This window comes from Daucus carota, chromosome 4, assembly GCF_001625215.2.
Source record: "Daucus carota subsp. sativus chromosome 4, DH1 v3.0, whole genome shotgun sequence".
NCBI classification, from domain to species: Eukaryota; Viridiplantae; Streptophyta; class Magnoliopsida; order Apiales; family Apiaceae; genus Daucus; species Daucus carota.
The window spans coordinates 32823206-32839778 of record NC_030384.2 but is presented as its reverse complement, the minus strand read 5'-3'; the positions used below and the strand labels follow the sequence as shown (position 1 = coordinate 32839778).

Genomic DNA, 16573 nt, shown 5'->3' with positions numbered 1-16573 from the left:
AGAACCAAACCAGTATTAGGCTGCCCAAAAAAAATCATGAATGATTCTTGACTTTCGCTTGTATAGTTGATAAGACTACATAACGTGCATAAATCTTCAATCTCCTCTGCCACAAAATATTTGGTCTCCTGCAGAACTCTGCCTAACAAAGTTCCATAGATTAAGATGAAAAAGGAGAAGAGGTTCGCAAGAAAGTATTTTTACTTTATTTCGTAGCAGCATAAACATTTCCAATATTTATGTGTTCATAAGAAGAGTGAATTCTATGCACAAAACTCTATAATATTGTCTTTAGCTCAAGCACAAATTTCCAATATACTCGATTGTAATGTTGCTGTTTGTGACTATATTTCCTTGTACAAGTATGTAAACCTTCAGTTAATGGCTGGTGCATCATCAGTGCATGTATCATCAGAATCTACATTATTCATTATCTCTACCATTGCATGCATGTAAAGTAACTCATTTAATTATGGCATAACCAAAGAAATATTTTATCTACCACCTCTGCAACCACCCTGATCCCTTCCACTCACCTACAGCTACAACCACACAAAAGAGGGGAGGGGGGAAGTAATAACTTACACTGTGTACGAGAAGAGAAAACACAGTCCCAAAAGCCTCATTGTTGCTTCAATGGATGAGCTAGTCCAAACAAAGTTAGCTCAGACATACAAATTACGACAACCTAGTAAAAATCAGAGAAAATCAATATATTTCAGTAGCCTTGTCATATATGAGGCAACAGTGTTAGTTAATGATTCTAAAAATAAAAAAAAACTACATGAATACGACACCAAAAACATGGATATGGGTTCACCTTTTCAGTACACGAACACGAAATAGAACGACTAAATTTAGTGTCTAATATGTGTTTACCCTTGCATACATGACACGTAAGTACAAGAAATAAATAAATTTATATGTAAATATTATATATATATATATATATAGATACATACATACATTTATTTATATAAATATACATATTTTTACAATATCATATGTGAATATACATATATTTCATATATATTTATAAAAAATATATCCAAAAATATGATATTATATGTAAAAGTATTTTTTTGATACATATATGTAAATATATATTCAAAATATTACATTTTTAAATGTTTATTTATTTATTTTACATTAGCATTACACGAAAATACGACATGGAAAGTACACGAAACCTAAACGGATACGGATATGTGTTTACCATTCTAGACACGAAACATGATAGTACACAACATGATACAAATTGCCAGCATAATTTTAAAGCACCCGTGAAGTCCATTATTTAGGTATACTCTGTTAATTATCGCAGGCCTTTGGCAAATGTTAGCTACAAGTCTAGAACCAAATTTCTGCGCAAATTATTCGCAGAATTGATGGATGGGGTGACCATTTTGCCCTGAGCACAGCAAGGAAAGGCATCCCCCTGTCTGCATGCTACAAAAATTGGGTGATAGTGTGATACTCATTTAATCATTTTTTCCTCTATATGCGCAGAAAAGTTTGCCTCAAGACCTGGACCCTTTGTTAGAAGTATACCTCCCACTCCCAGTAATAAAGTTTCCTGTAACCTTCTCTTTGATCTACCTAATATTCTCCGGTTAATTATAAAAGTATATAACACACATAATGTGACATTCATTCATGCGTCAGTGATCAGTTCTCGTAAAAATCTGGTTCTCCGTAAAATTAGATATCAGTGATCAGTTCTCACTTCTCAGTAAAATTAGGTATAAGGAGTAATTGATGACAAATTAACAGCAATATTAGAAACACCTAAAGGAATAAGAAATTCTAAACCTAATTCTAGATAAATCCACCGAATTAGCAGTAAAATTTACTAATTATAGTCGAATAAGAATGTCGAAAGTCGTGTCTCACGAATTACATCGCATGCGTGTGTGGAAAGAGAGAGTACCTGCTCAGCTCGAGACTTGGAGTCCTACAGAATTGTGAAATTTAAAAGATAAGAGCAAGTCCAAGAGTGTCTTAATAGATGCCTTATAAAAATAATAAAATATGATGTCCTAGTAGTTTAGGACATCACTTTTATACATTCACTTCAACAAGAAGCCTTATTCACAAGTCCTATTATTAAAATATTAATATTTTGAATGAAAAAGTAGAAGGAAAAGTAGTGGGGAGAGAGGGAATGATAATATTTTATTATTAAAAGTGAAATGAGGCTCAAGTAGGTGAGCCCTAAAAATAGGGCTGGAGTAAGTTGTCCTAGTGATTTAAGGCATCACTAGGACACCGTTGGAGCAATATTTTTAATCAAATGCCTCAAATTATAACTTAGGACATCATTTGAGGCAGCTGTTGGACTTGCTCTAAGGGGACGAAATAGAGAAATACGAAAAGATAAAGCGTGTTGTGGGAAGAAAGAAGAGTGGATAATGGAAGAAGTGAAAGTGATTCTATTCGCAGAAAATCTTTATACCCAACGTTAGTGGGTTTGATTTCCTGGTCCCTTGGACCTGGAGCATCGAGAACAGAGCTTTCTTCTGCGCGCAAGGTGAGTTCTTTTTGGACACCAAAAATGTTTTCGTTAACAAGATAGAAACTTGGTTTGACGGCCCTAGACTGATTTAGTAATCACGGTTACAAAAATGCGTTTTATATCGAACTGACCCACAATTGTGTCAACACTTAGACCCGCCCATCCTATTGCAGACTAGTTTAAGTTGCCATAAATTAAATATATATCATTTTACTCATATTATTATTCATAATTTTTTACTTAATCGTTGATCAAAAATTAACCGTGTGTTGACTACAAAACCATCTTGAGTACATTATAGTATTTACTAAAATAGTTTGAGAATTTATAAAAATAACATAACATCAGCTGTTTGTATTTTTACTACAAAAACCACTTTGAATATTTTCATAATTATCTCTATTATTTATCAAAATAATTTTGGAGTTTATAAAACAACATAACTAGGGTGTAGCTAATATATTTTTTACCTACATATATAGCTGCCTTGGAGAACTCCTTACGCGGCCATGTTTCTTATCAAGCTCTATTTGTCTAGTTATTAAAGGTGAGATGAAGTGAAGGTTGATATCATAGGGAAATAACTGGTGAATATCCACAGATGAAGTATGATAGAACAGTAATCCAGACGCAGAGGAGTTACTTGTCTCAGAGAAGGAATTTTTTGGTAATATTCATAGTTGAAGCAACATGAATGCATAATATTCACAGCTGATACTATAGCCAAAATATATGGCCAGGATGCTTGGATCTGGGATAGGAGATAGAACTATTTGACTTGATTGATGAACATCCAGTGATCTTTTTTGAAGCACCATGAGCTTTTAATTTTGGAATGCAAACCTCTCGGCTAATTCTCAATCAGAATATGAGATTGGAGCTATGCAATTAGACAGATTCACCAAAAAAAACACTAGCCGATGGACATGGAACCAAACTCTGTTTGCCTTTATACACGACACAGCGACCGAACCAGGATTTCAAAATAACGGGGAATAAAACAGTATACAGCTAAGTCTGGAGGTTAACCAGGCTGAGAATTAAACTTTTACTTAATTTCAACTAAAGTTCATGACTTATAAAACCGATTGTCTACTGATTTTCAAATCCGTGATCCAGAGCTTGGCATTACACACTTACTTCAATAACAACATTGCAAACCTGCATTGGAAATTTTATTTTATTTTGCGTATTTATTAACATATACAAATTCCCTGTTCTCTTGGTTTACAATAGTCCAAGCAAAAACTCAATAAAACGCGTCATATTTCTATTCTGGTGCTGCTTGTGAGATCAGAGAACTCTTGTTTATCAGATACAGCTGCAGAATGCAGATTGGTAACGTTGAGCTATAACGCAGAAACTGCAGCACTGTAAATATCTAGTGAGACCAGAACTAACATTGCACGTCCTTCTACTCGACTTATGTCAGTTACAATGTCTGAACAGATTGTAGATGCATATAGATTATGCAAGACAGGAAAGAATGAAACACGTGTTCAGATATGGGCTCATCTGACAATCTCCTCAAATTTAAGATCTACCAAGATGAAAGAAATCAATAAAACAGGACTTGAGCGACAAAAGTTCTTAATCGGTGTATCCATACATGACTTGAAATCTAATAATCAGAAAGTAGGGCCTCTATTTCCGATATCACGGTCACTGGTCTGTAACCAAAGGGGCAAAAATAACAAACACAGCAATGTGTGATGAGTTATGAAAATGTTTGTTCACCAAACAGGTCATGTGACTAGGTACAAAATCCAAAAAGAAGAGGAGAGACTCAGAGACATGTGGGATGGGGGGCTTCAATTCAACAAATAGACCAGTATGGGAGGAACAAAAAATTACGTACGAAGAAGATGGATCTCTACTCCACTTTGAGTTTAATTCTTTGTCTCAGAGTCTTCTGTGATCCCTGCTCATGAGTTCCAACTGTTTAGTGACCATTTCTCCCAAAATCTCAAAGTCTTCGGCGAGTCTAAGATCTCATATCATGCATGTTAAGTGAACGGTTGTCTCAAAATCCCAAGATGTTATGACTTATGAGGAGCGCTTAGGATTTATCAGGATCATATTGTATTCTACCGCTAACCACTGTATCATCAAATGTATAAACATACGTTGAGGTTCTGTTTTCATTAGTTAAACATGTTTGTTTATTACTAGTTAACACAGAATGAAAAAGTGACTAGAGTGACATGTTTTGGCATATTGAAAGAGTCTATCTGGCTGCTGACCACGTCTTATCTAAACATAAACGTCGTGCAGGAATAATAAAATAATGCATGTAAAGTTTCTTCTTCTCGAGCGACTTACATATATAGATGATGGGCAGTTGGGCACTGCTGTTATAAAAGTTTCAAGTTGATGCTTTTGTCTGAATCGGCGTTCAAGGATGTTATTTCAAGTATCATAGTTGCGGGCTCTGTTTATAAGAATAAAACATCAACTTTTCTGATCATATAATGTTCACATAATCTCTCCCTCTCCCTGTTAAGTTCATTTAGTACAACAATGATGACAATAACTATCCTTATGGTTTTCATTTTTTTATAAGCAATGACCCCTCATGGTTTAAAAGAAAAGGAGTTACTCCCTCCGTCTTCGTGGCTTGTTTAGGTTCACTATTTAGACGTATTTTAATATTACTATAAAGGATCTGTCAAAAAAAAAGAAAAAAGAAAAAAAAATTACTATAAAAAATAATTTTATAACATTTTTTTAATTATTTTTTGAATAAAAATTTAAACGTCAAATTTTTGTTTAGAAAGAAAACATAAAACAAATATAACACTATGCTTTATAAGAATATCAAAAAATATCGTTAAAAAAAATGCTTAAATAGAGTGCTTCCCTTCATTTACATATGATCCGTATCGTAATCATGACAATAATATATTGGACACCTACTCACCGGATCAATTTTAGCCGGCACAATATAGTATCATATACGAATCAAATAAATGATTACGTTTAATTAGTGAATGTGAATCTATCCGATTCTTTCGTCATGTGAGATACTGTTAGGATACCTAATCTTAATTAGACTGCAAGTAATCTTCTCACTAGTCCACCAGCTAATCTCAATCCAGCAGAGGTTTGGAAATTTAAGCACCCTCATCCAAGAAAAATAATGATCCAAAAAAAATTAATAATAAAATTAACATTTTATAATATAAGCACCTCTAAAAACAAAAACATTATAATAGTGTTTAATAATAACTTTGATATGTATGATGTTATATTTAATATCAAGAATTATCAATCAGCAACAATCAGCTTCTGCCACTTGACCTTCCCATTAACTTATAAGTCCAAAGCTAACTGTACGGTGCAACCACCTGATTATGAAGTTCTTTCCGAGATTTCTTTCCGAAATATATAATACAGTGAACAAAGTTAGAAAGACAAAAACAATTAATTGACGCATGTCCGGCTGTCAAGTAAAGCATAAACAGGCATCGTGACTGGTTGTTGCCACGTCGACAATATCACGCCTAGTCATTATAATAGTGGGACCCAGGGAGGGGGACGTCCACTTGGATCGGCTACGAGACATACGCGTACACGTCAACAAAGGCCGTGTTGCCCTCGTATTTATTTCTCGTGTTCCCCAACTCAACTCCTGTTTGATCACAACGGTCTCGTTCAATTACATCGGTCCCACGATACATGTTTTTTTTGAAAAAATTACACATATTAAAAAAATATTAATTTAATAAAAAAATTTCATTTGTACCTTTAATAAATGCACGAATATAGACTCTTATTCAGCTTTTATTTATTGTTAATGTCAATATATTTGCATTGAAAACTAAAAATAGACAAGTGTTATGAGACAATTTTTTTTCCCAAAAGAGACATGTACTGTTGGACGGAGGGAATACCTTGTTTCTAACGCAGCAGCTTTTTCTGTGTTCTTTCTTTTCTATTTTTCGAATAATTTTTCTCTCCCATCAACGGCAAGTATTATTGTATGAGATAGATAGATGACAATATACCACATAAATATTCTATCATTATTTTTCAAACACGCAACTTATTTATATATTTTTTAATTTATTATTAAGCAGGGTCCAAAATTAAGAATAACTGCACTAAATTCAAACTATGTCGAGCATAAAATATAAACAAAAAACTGTTTAAAATAATTTTAGTCTGCTTGATGAATTAAAATTTAAAATATCTTCACCATTTAACAAACCAAATCCACAGTTAAAAGAGTTCAGATGGAATTTGATAAATATCTTAAAACTATGGAATTTGATAAATATCTTAAAACTTGACAAAAAAAACGTAAATCAAAATCTATGACCCTGCTTGAAGTATTTTCAATCATTAACTCTCATCTTATCCACATCAATACATCATAAGTGTAAGAAAAATTTGGCAAACACCGACCAAAACTATTCCCGAGTTAAATGCTGGAAAAAAATTATAATTAAGGTACCGCTCAGTTAAATATAAGAAAAGCTATCTATAATTTTATTGGGGATTTATCAGAAAAAAAAAATTCAATAAGAGATTTTTAATATTAAGTATAATCAATAAATCGGTAAAATATGAATAATTAACCGATAATTTATAGAATTTTTTTTATTAAATTAAAGAGTTTTAGAATACTGAATCAGGATGATAAAAAACATGACATGAATCGTGACTATGATTATAATTAAGAATCGGGTGATATAAACAATTTTTACTTTGATCACTTCGATATTCATCGCATTCGAAAACAAGACGAGAGGGATTACACAGGCTTTGCAGGGAAAGTGTTTGTTACTGAATCTTCCAAACCTTCACAGGATTTAAGGTAGTCAATCTCTCCCCTTGAGGGAACACCCTACGCTAAAAGGGTACTAATAAACGGAGTAAGCAAACAAGGTTCACTATAATAAGAGCATCAGCCTAGCAAAAAGGTCAGATTTTTCCCCATTTTTTCATTTCCAACATTTTGTCATGTTGGGGTATTTCTTTTTTGTGCTTCCAAAATGGAGCCCCCTTTGTTAAGGGAGTTTTTGCTTTGTCCCCCTGCTAATTAACTAATCACCATAGTTCATTAAAATATAAGATGCAATTTAACATCAGCTTTTCAAATTCAAGATATGTGGTGGACCATGTACCAAATATATATAAGCATGGCCTTCCTCATTCTCACCATCAAAAATTTATCATACTCAACAAAAATCTAGCTGCTTCCTAGTTCTTTTCTTGGTGATCATATAAATTCTCAGCAACTCAAGTGATGAAGAACGTTTCTTTGTTTATATCTGTTCTGCTTTTGACAACTCTCCTGCATGAAGCTCAAGGTATGTTCAGCTACATTGTACAGATCTGATTTACTGGATATAATTCATATTCAGTCAGTTCTCTCGATACCTTAAGGTTTTAGAGAGTTCGAATCTTGGCAAACGTGTTTTTCATTTTTCTTACATTGTCCTCTTTTATAATTCGCAGGTATAAAAAGCAGAAAATTACTTGTTACAAAAACAAGCGGCTCAGCTTCTCCTCCTTCAAAGGTTAGCTTATAAATTCATATATGTAAATTTGTAATCACGGATAAATATAAGTTTCAAGAGGAGCCTTCTTTTTACATGATCTAATGATCTGAAATTGCTTACAGAATCATACGAAAATTGAAGGAAATGCAAGCCAAGGTAAAGACAACGGCCAAGTGAACAAGAACCAAGAAAACTTCTCAGTGAAGTCATCACCAGTTGTAGAGCAACCAGAGGCTGCTCCGAAACACTATCCAGATGTGGTGGACCTTGCAGGGATGGATTACTCTCCGGCACGAAGGAAATCTCCGATACACAATTGATCTGAGTTTATTTATACATCATACATACTACTCCAGCTGTTAGAGATGAAGCTGAAAAATATACTAGTTAGTAGTCTGCAGAAATCATGCATCAAGTTAGGGTTAGGAAGGTTTTGTATATTATAGCATTCTGTTTTAATATTGTAGTGATTTACTTGGCTACTTAATTGATACTATTTGATATCTAGCCAGCTAGTAGTTTGTTTAGCCATCGAGTCGCAACAAATCTTAGACCCTTGATTAAGGGAGCTTAATCTGGATTGTACACTCGAGGAATCCCCTAGCATATCGATAAAAATAAAAACTCGACTGTTCGTCTCCTTCCATTTAACTACTCCATTCTCGTACCAATTCTTTGTTTCTTTATATTTAATTATTTATTCAAACTGGGTTTTGTCTGCTCTGGAGTGCTGTACTGCTGTTAAAAATTTCAGTACGGTCAGAAAAGATGTTGGTAAAAAAAATATGGTAGAACTCAGATAATAGTTGTTTGCTAATTATTTTTTTGGGTATTTGCATATATTGAGTTATAATATAAAAAAAATAACGTTTTGATGAGGATTTTTTTGCTGAAAACAATTTTTTGCAATTGAGTTATAATATAAAAAAATAATATTTTGATAAAGGTTCTTTGTAAAAATTTCTAAAAACAACTTTTAGACTAAAACTTACTGTTTAGATTTAGATTTATTAAACAGTTTTTAACTTACTCTTGTTACTATCTTCCAACAGCAATACCTCATACCTAAATTTTTTTTAACAAGTCAAGCCAGAATATAAATTCTAAGAGAATAATCTTCACTTTGCAGAAATATCGGATATGGGAGGAAGGATCGGGCCGAATTTTGAATGACATGCGTACGAGTTTTGAATACGAAATAACAAGACGCCGACGAATAGGGATCAGGGTCATTTTTATTTGAATTCATTCTTGACCATAAAAGTAGTACTCATTCCGCAAAAAACATCTTTCAAGTCAATACGATGGTGTCCATATATCTCGCCTGATTCCATTGAATTATTTATTATTATTATGCGGGTGGGGGTGATGGGTCTTAGTGGTCACCCGACATGTGGGCTCAATGCCCTTTGTTTTTGTTTCTGGATTTTAATCAGCCATAGTTTCTACTCCCTCCGTCCCAGTCAATTCTATACACTTTCCTTTTTGGGACGTCCCATCATTTCTATACATTCCAAAAATAGTAACTTTTAATAATATAAAACACTATTACACCTACCACTTTCTTCCACTATCTTCATTCTATAATAATATAAACACTATTACACCCACTACTTTCCTCCACTATCTCAAATTTATCATTAAATATAAATGGGTCCCACCACTTTACGCACCTTTCCTCTAACTTTACTCACTTTTTACACTTTTTCTTGGTCTCCGTGTCCAAACCATTTCCTCTAACTTTACTCACTTTTTACACTTTTTCTTGGTCTCCGTGTCCAAACCATTTGTATATAAATGATTGGGACGGAGGGAGTATAGAATATGGAGGGGGACCTCCCATCCCATGTACTTCGCCAATTTAATGTCTACTGTTTTTATAGAAGCGCGACCTAGATAGATAATACTCTCTCCGCCCCGTGAGTAGTATACATTGGGAGACGGGAACGTGACACGGACTTTAATGCTCCTGTAAAATGTAGTTGTGTAATTTATTTTTAATATTTTCATTTTCTGAATTAAAATTTGAATGTTATATTTTTATTCAGAAAAAGAAAATCTCAAAAATAAGTTACAGAACTATATTTTATAAGAGCATTGAAATGCGTGTCGAGCAGTTGAAAAAAAAACATATGCAATTAGATAGGACAGAGAGAGTAAATAACTAACCTGCCCTTTATAATAACAATTGAAAACAATTATAAGGGCCTAAGGGGTATAACAACTGGACAATGAAAAGATATAACTTGTTTGCCTGCCAATTGCCCCGACTCGAAGCACAATTAATAGATGACCAAGATTTGTGTAACACTGCAAACACAGCCCCGTAAATATATATAGTAGTACATGCTGAAATACATGGAAAAAATATAAATTCACTACTTACTAATTTTGTCCATTCCAATAAAATTTAGATTCTGAAATGCCTGCTATGCCAACTTGATGTGTCTTTGAGTAGAGTGTTGATATATTATTGCAGGGAGGATCATCAACTCATAAGCAATTTAGAGATGTTCTCCTTCAGTAGTCATTCTTCTAGCAGTGTGGTAGTACCATTTAATGAACCGGAAAAATCAGTTTTCATGGTTCCAGATCTTAACAATGATAAGCAGAATACAAAAGATGTAACTGGGTTCCAAAGTGATAAATGCTCGGTTCAGATTATACAAACAGTTCTTTTACATACTGGTGAGAATACCCAGACTTAGATCATTTGCAGATGGAGATCGGCATCCTGCTGAGCAAGCTCCACAACCATGGCTTCGTCAAAAAACTTGCTGATGCTGACATCCTCACTCATTCCCTGCCAAATAAATGCAAAGTGGGAATCAGTTAGCACAACCACTGTGAGGCCATCACGAGGAGGTCATTACAAACAAAGAATGTCATATACAAGCAAAACTGCATCCTTCATGAATCTATGCTTATTTAGCAGAAAGACATGCTGAATAATTTAGGATTTGGGAGGAACAAAACTCTTTCATGTCAATGGTTGAATATACCTTTCTACGTCTGGTCTTGACCATAAACTCCCGAGCCAAGTGCTGGATGGGAGCAGGCTCCAGAGGTCTCAAGACAATGTTTTTGTCTAGAGGGTCCCCCGGAACTATAGCCCAATGATCAAATACAGAAACACAAAATGCCTGCCCTTGAGTGTGATACCTCAGATCTGTTTCAAATCCAAACGACTCGATAACAGGCAGGAACGCCTGCAATTTATAATGAAGGCAGGAATCAGCCAATGAGTTTTAAAAAACTCAACCAAAAATAATCGCAAGAGCACAAGAACTGCAAAGGAGCTACAAGCAAACTAAAATAGGAAACAAACCTTGACAATATATGCAGGTGTCCCTGGTTGAGGAACATCAGCAGTCACATGACCCCTCCTTCGTGACAACACCGTGTATATGGCAGACACACAATCTATTGGTGTTTGTATCTGAAAAAGTAAAGTACTGATCAGGAACCTAAAAATATAGGTCGACAGGAGTATAAACAATAAATCTCTATTTGAAAGGTGGAGCAGTGGAATTAATATACACTTGCTGCACAATAACACAATAGGTGAAATTTCTATACTTATACAGGTCACGTGAAACATTTTCAGTAACAACTTTTAGAGTTAGCTCGTTGCCAAAGGTTAAGTTCAATCCAGACATTCATCCACCAGACCTATTTAAAGATACTTCGTAGAGCTCGATAAATACCTCCACATAATATACAGGCTCCATAAGTCGTGGAGTAGCCATAAGAAAAGCTGAATAAGCCACTCGTCTAGCAGTTGGAATGATCTGACCAGTTCCACGATGCAATGGTTCAGGTGCAATCCTTGCATCAACAATTTTGAATTTAACATTTCTGATGGGCTCATCACACAAGGGTCCTTCGCGGGCACCCCATTGAAATCTGCACAAACATAGATGAGTGTAAGATTAAGGGCCAAAAAAGAAATTCACTCGGGTAAATGAAGGTTCAGGCTACATACCCTTGAACAATGGAATCTTTCACAGCATTCAATGTGAGTTTGTCCACTTCACCCGAAAGTGTGTCATCCAATAGAATGTTAGGTCCCTATAGGTATAATAAACTTCATATTAAACTAAGGAACTCACACTAGCAAGGTAGCATCTTATTTGAAAGAAACTAATAAATGTCTTCAAGAGTAAATTAACAACTGCTAAAAGTGTAAAAAAGATTTTTTTTAAAAATCCTTCTGCATCAAATGATAAAATACCTGTTTATCAGGACCAAATGCCCAAATAGACCGTGCAGCAAGCAAATCCCAGTCATATTTTGATTTAAAGAAATCACCCAGTTTCTTTCTCGGCCAGTCAATGCTGACAACACCATTCTCAATGTCTTCAGCAAGACCTCTCTCTAATGGCTCTGCAATCTAATATGATGTTATAAGTTAGACCAACTTTCAACATGAAAAGAAAAAAATGATTAAAAACAATTATAACATTTTGCATACCATTGTTATCTTATTTTTCTTGTTGGGAGTTTCAGCAAAACATTTCATTGATGAAGACTCCACTACAGTTTCACAGAATGAGACAACAGGATCTGCCACCTGAAATATGTGCATAAGTTAAAATTTTTTTGAGTAAAAAAACCGCCAAAAAAAGCACACTTCCCTACTATATGAGTAGATATATAATAATGATAAAGAATAGAAGTTAGAAGATAGGTTTGTAAAGTACCTTCACTTCCACTTCAGAGTAAAGCTCCCTCAGATCCTTCATAATAGAATCTAGGTACAACTCTCCGGTACCCAAAATGGTGTGCTCTCCAGACTCCTCAACTTTAGTAATCGCAAGTGGGTAACTCTTGCTAATCTTCCTAAGACCCTCCACCATTTTTGGCAGCTCACTTGGATTTAGAGGCTCGGTTGCTGTTTTCACAACAGGAAGTGTGTTAAACTGAAGAGACCGGAATATGTATACATCTTCATCATAATTTGAACTGCAAAGAGTTGCAGTCTTCATAATTGAGGCATCCACGCCTTCAATCAAAACCCACGAACCAGGAGGAGCTTTACCAACAGGTATTCTATATCGAGCTTGATAAACCCATAATTTCGTAACTTCCTTTACAGTCATATCCTCCTCATCATCTGGTGAATATCCTTCTCCCAGAACACGGACAGTCTGCCCTGTATGCAGCTCACCACTGTAAACCCGACCAAATGCATCAAAAACACTACAGTCAGACTTGGGGTACAATTTGGTCACATGAACCATTAAGGGGCCAGAAGGATCAGAGTCTACCATGGCTCTGTATATAGCAGAGTCATTAGGGCCGGTATATGTATGTTCAACCTTCCTTGGTGCAGAATCTTTGGCCGATGGAATGTGATGAACAAGCATATCTGTGAAACCTGTTGCAGAACCAAACACTGAGCTACATGCCAATCTCAGCAATGGCTTAACATTTAATTTGTACGCTGCATTGCTAAGGGTTACACCAAGTTCTGCTAGAGTTGTCTCCACGCTCTTTTTATGTTCACCAACTACTTGGCTGTAAATTTTGTAAAGAGGTTCCAGCACAAACTGGACAAATGACCTTTCCACCCCACCCGAAGGTTGTTTTCTCTTGAAACCTCTAGTATCAGGATCGAAGTAATAGTCTCCCCAAAGACGTGAGGCGAACTTTGAAGCATCAAATGGAATGCCATGAAGTTTAACATATAATTTCGCAAACGAGTGCAAAGTAAAACACCAGCCTGCACTTCCACTTGCAAAACAAACATTTCCAGCGACTGGGTCAATAATTTGAACATCTCCAGCTGTTGCAGAAACAGCAGTTATAAAGTTATTGATGACTTCAATGGTGTGCCGAAGCTTGTGATAAGCATCTTTTGGAGGCAATTTGAGTTCAGTTATCAACCTGTCAACCTACAAAAGTTCTGTATATCTCAAAATCCAGGGTCTAATAAACAAAAGCTTGAAAGTGGATATTAAAATTTTTTTTAAAAAACAATAGAGGTAAGATAATCAATAATTAGACTGGAAAACTACCTTGTTTATCACAACAACTATAGGAAGACGCTCTTGAATTGCATGACGAATAGCTCTCTCAGTGTTAACCTGTAAACAACTAAATGTCAGACATTAATTAAGTAGCTGAAAGTGTGTCAGTCAATATACTAAAGAATAAAACAAATGGAGACAGCCATTAATCACACTAACAAACAGTTCAATAGCACTAGACCAAGGCATTCTGTAATCTGTACAGAACTTGGGGACTAGGCAAATGTAGAGCATAATGTATAATTATAGTATACTCGTTTTGTGGAACTCATGCATGTATATTGCTAGTGAATGATATTATAATTTTATATTTTACAAAGATCTGTGAAAGGTAGAACAAAAAGAAACTACATAGAAGGGGGTTAAAGTAGGACAAATTTAATAAAGAAGTGAGTGATTATGGATCGAAAAAGAAAATTTAGCTTGGGTGCATTTACAGCAGAAAATCCATAATCCCAAGTAACAACATTAGAAAATTGAACCACGGAACAATCCCTGCCCCGATGGATTTACAACCGCAAAAGTAAGAAACTCAATCAAAATTAATGTTTAAATAAAAGTTTATTAATTAAGCTTACTTCTACAAGGAATCAAAACATATATAAAGAGAGATAGTAAACCTAACAGGAGGGCTACATTAAGTGCAACTAAAACGTAACTTCAAACACAACATCTATCTGCCATTTGACTAGTGAAAGAATTACCAACTGCATTCACATAATATTAAGTAGAATACTAGCAAATTTAAGAGTCTCCCTTTTTTTCCATTTCCAGTCGGTGTCTCAATCATAATTCAACAATGGCATTTAATGATGATTGTTTTTAATCTATTAAGCAACTAATCCAATATTTAAATAGACTTCAGAAAAGGCTCAGGTGGTTTCTTATGAATAACTACTTAAATCCATGAACAGGTATGTTGTAAATCAGCAGAAGTTAGTTACAAATTTGTAGAAAGTGTCATACTAGAGCAAGTATGTCCTGGAAATACTCCATACATGTATGTTTGCCTATATATAACATATAACAAATAGGCTGAATGCAGTAGAGCTTACCATTACTCCTTCAGCAGCATCCACAACCAAAACTGCACCATCAGCAAGTCTAAGGGCAGCAGTCATCTCGTCTGAGAAATTGACATGACCAGGCGTGTCCATTATGTTGCACAGATAGGACTTTGAATTGCTATCCTCCAGAACAAGAGACATGGGCACTGCCTTTATTGATATCCTTCTCTCTTGCTCGTCTATCCTTGTATCAGTATATCTCATGTGCTTCTCACTGTTCTGATCAAATGTTGATATATGGTGTGTTTGCTCAATCAACATATCCATGAAAACAGTCTTCCCATGTTGCAAGTGTCCCACCAATGCAACATTCCGAACCAGAGACGGGTTTGACGAAAGACCCAAAAGAAAGTCAGTTGATACATACGTAGAAGAATCTTTAACTCCCAGCTCAAACTTAACATTCCTGACAGGTTTAATAATTGGTTGCTCAAGAGGCTGTGCATCTTCATCCATAACCAAAGTCTCAACCTCCTCTCCATAAACCTCCTCCGCGGTCGGATAATACTTCTTGTCCTCCGCAAGCACAATCTGATTGTCAATATCAATATCATCCGTGGTAGTCATCCACCCATTGGCACGACCTGCATTCTCCTCATCAGAAGCATCACCATTCTCCTCATCAGTCTTGTCGGGAAGTTCCTCGTCTTCATCCTCTCTATCACTCTCCTGGTCAGACTCAATCTCAGGCCCAATGTAGTTACCAAACTCATCATATAAACTATCATCCATCGTATTCGTAAATCTGTCGCAACAATTAGGGCACATACAAAAAATAAGTAAAACAAAACCCTAACAACAAACATAATATAGCCCTATCTACACCGTAAGACTAAATTAAACTCAATTTCCACTAATCCTTTTGGTAAGATGCATACAGACAATCTGAGGCTACTAAAACCCTAATAGTAATTTTAATAAGACAATGAATTAGAAAAAGAAGGCTTATGTATGGCATTTATGTAAATATTGAAACTACGAAGATAATAATGTGAAATATTGAGTGAGATTGTGAGATGAGCTAACCTGGAGTGTCGAGAAGCTGCAGAAGCGACGCTGAATTTGGGGTTTAGAGAAGAAGGTGATTTTAGATTTGCGGCATTTGCCCCGCGTTATAAAGTGATTTGCTTAAACGGAATTTTGGGCCGGGAGGTCCGACTGATTAGAAGCTCTTTAATGGGCTGTGGCCCTTTTTTTATTCAAACCAAGGCCCTTCTATTTGGTTGTTATTTCTTTCTATCCTATTCCCTTTAGCATTTAACAAAATGATGATAAAATGTTATAATAATAAATTATTGTATATTATTTTTATTGGAATCAAATTTGTGAAATTTTAATCAAATAATTTTCAAAAAAATAATAGTACGAAATATAGCGACATAATATATGATAATTGATTTAGCCGGATTATGAGAACTTTTAGACATTTTATTTTAATGTATATTTACATTA

At 35.0% G+C, this 16573-nt stretch overlaps 2 protein-coding genes across 2 annotated transcripts; one reads left to right on the top strand and one right to left on the bottom strand.

Moving 5' to 3' along the window:
• Positions 1-7671: 7671 nt before the first annotated feature.
• Positions 7672-8529, top strand: LOC108217897 (uncharacterized). The gene is made up of 3 exons (XM_017390800.2): positions 7672-7830; positions 7979-8040; positions 8145-8529. The coding sequence occupies exons 1-3, from the start codon at positions 7767-7769 to the stop codon at positions 8340-8342; spliced, it is 324 nt and encodes a 107-aa protein (XP_017246289.1). The 5' UTR covers positions 7672-7766; the 3' UTR covers positions 8343-8529.
• A 1989-nt stretch (positions 8530-10518) lies between these two features.
• On the bottom strand, positions 10519-16279 carry LOC108218827 (110 kDa U5 small nuclear ribonucleoprotein component CLO). The gene is made up of 11 exons (XM_017391949.2): positions 16148-16279; positions 15110-15866; positions 14043-14111; positions 12726-13919; positions 12497-12595; positions 12257-12415; positions 12008-12093; positions 11730-11928; positions 11351-11461; positions 11025-11231; positions 10519-10825 (listed from the first exon to the last, which is right to left on the bottom strand). Exons 2-11 carry the CDS (start codon positions 15851-15853, stop codon positions 10727-10729), a joined length of 2967 nt encoding a protein of 988 aa, XP_017247438.1. The 5' UTR covers positions 15854-15866; positions 16148-16279; the 3' UTR covers positions 10519-10726.
• Between the last annotated feature and the right edge of the window lie 294 nt (positions 16280-16573).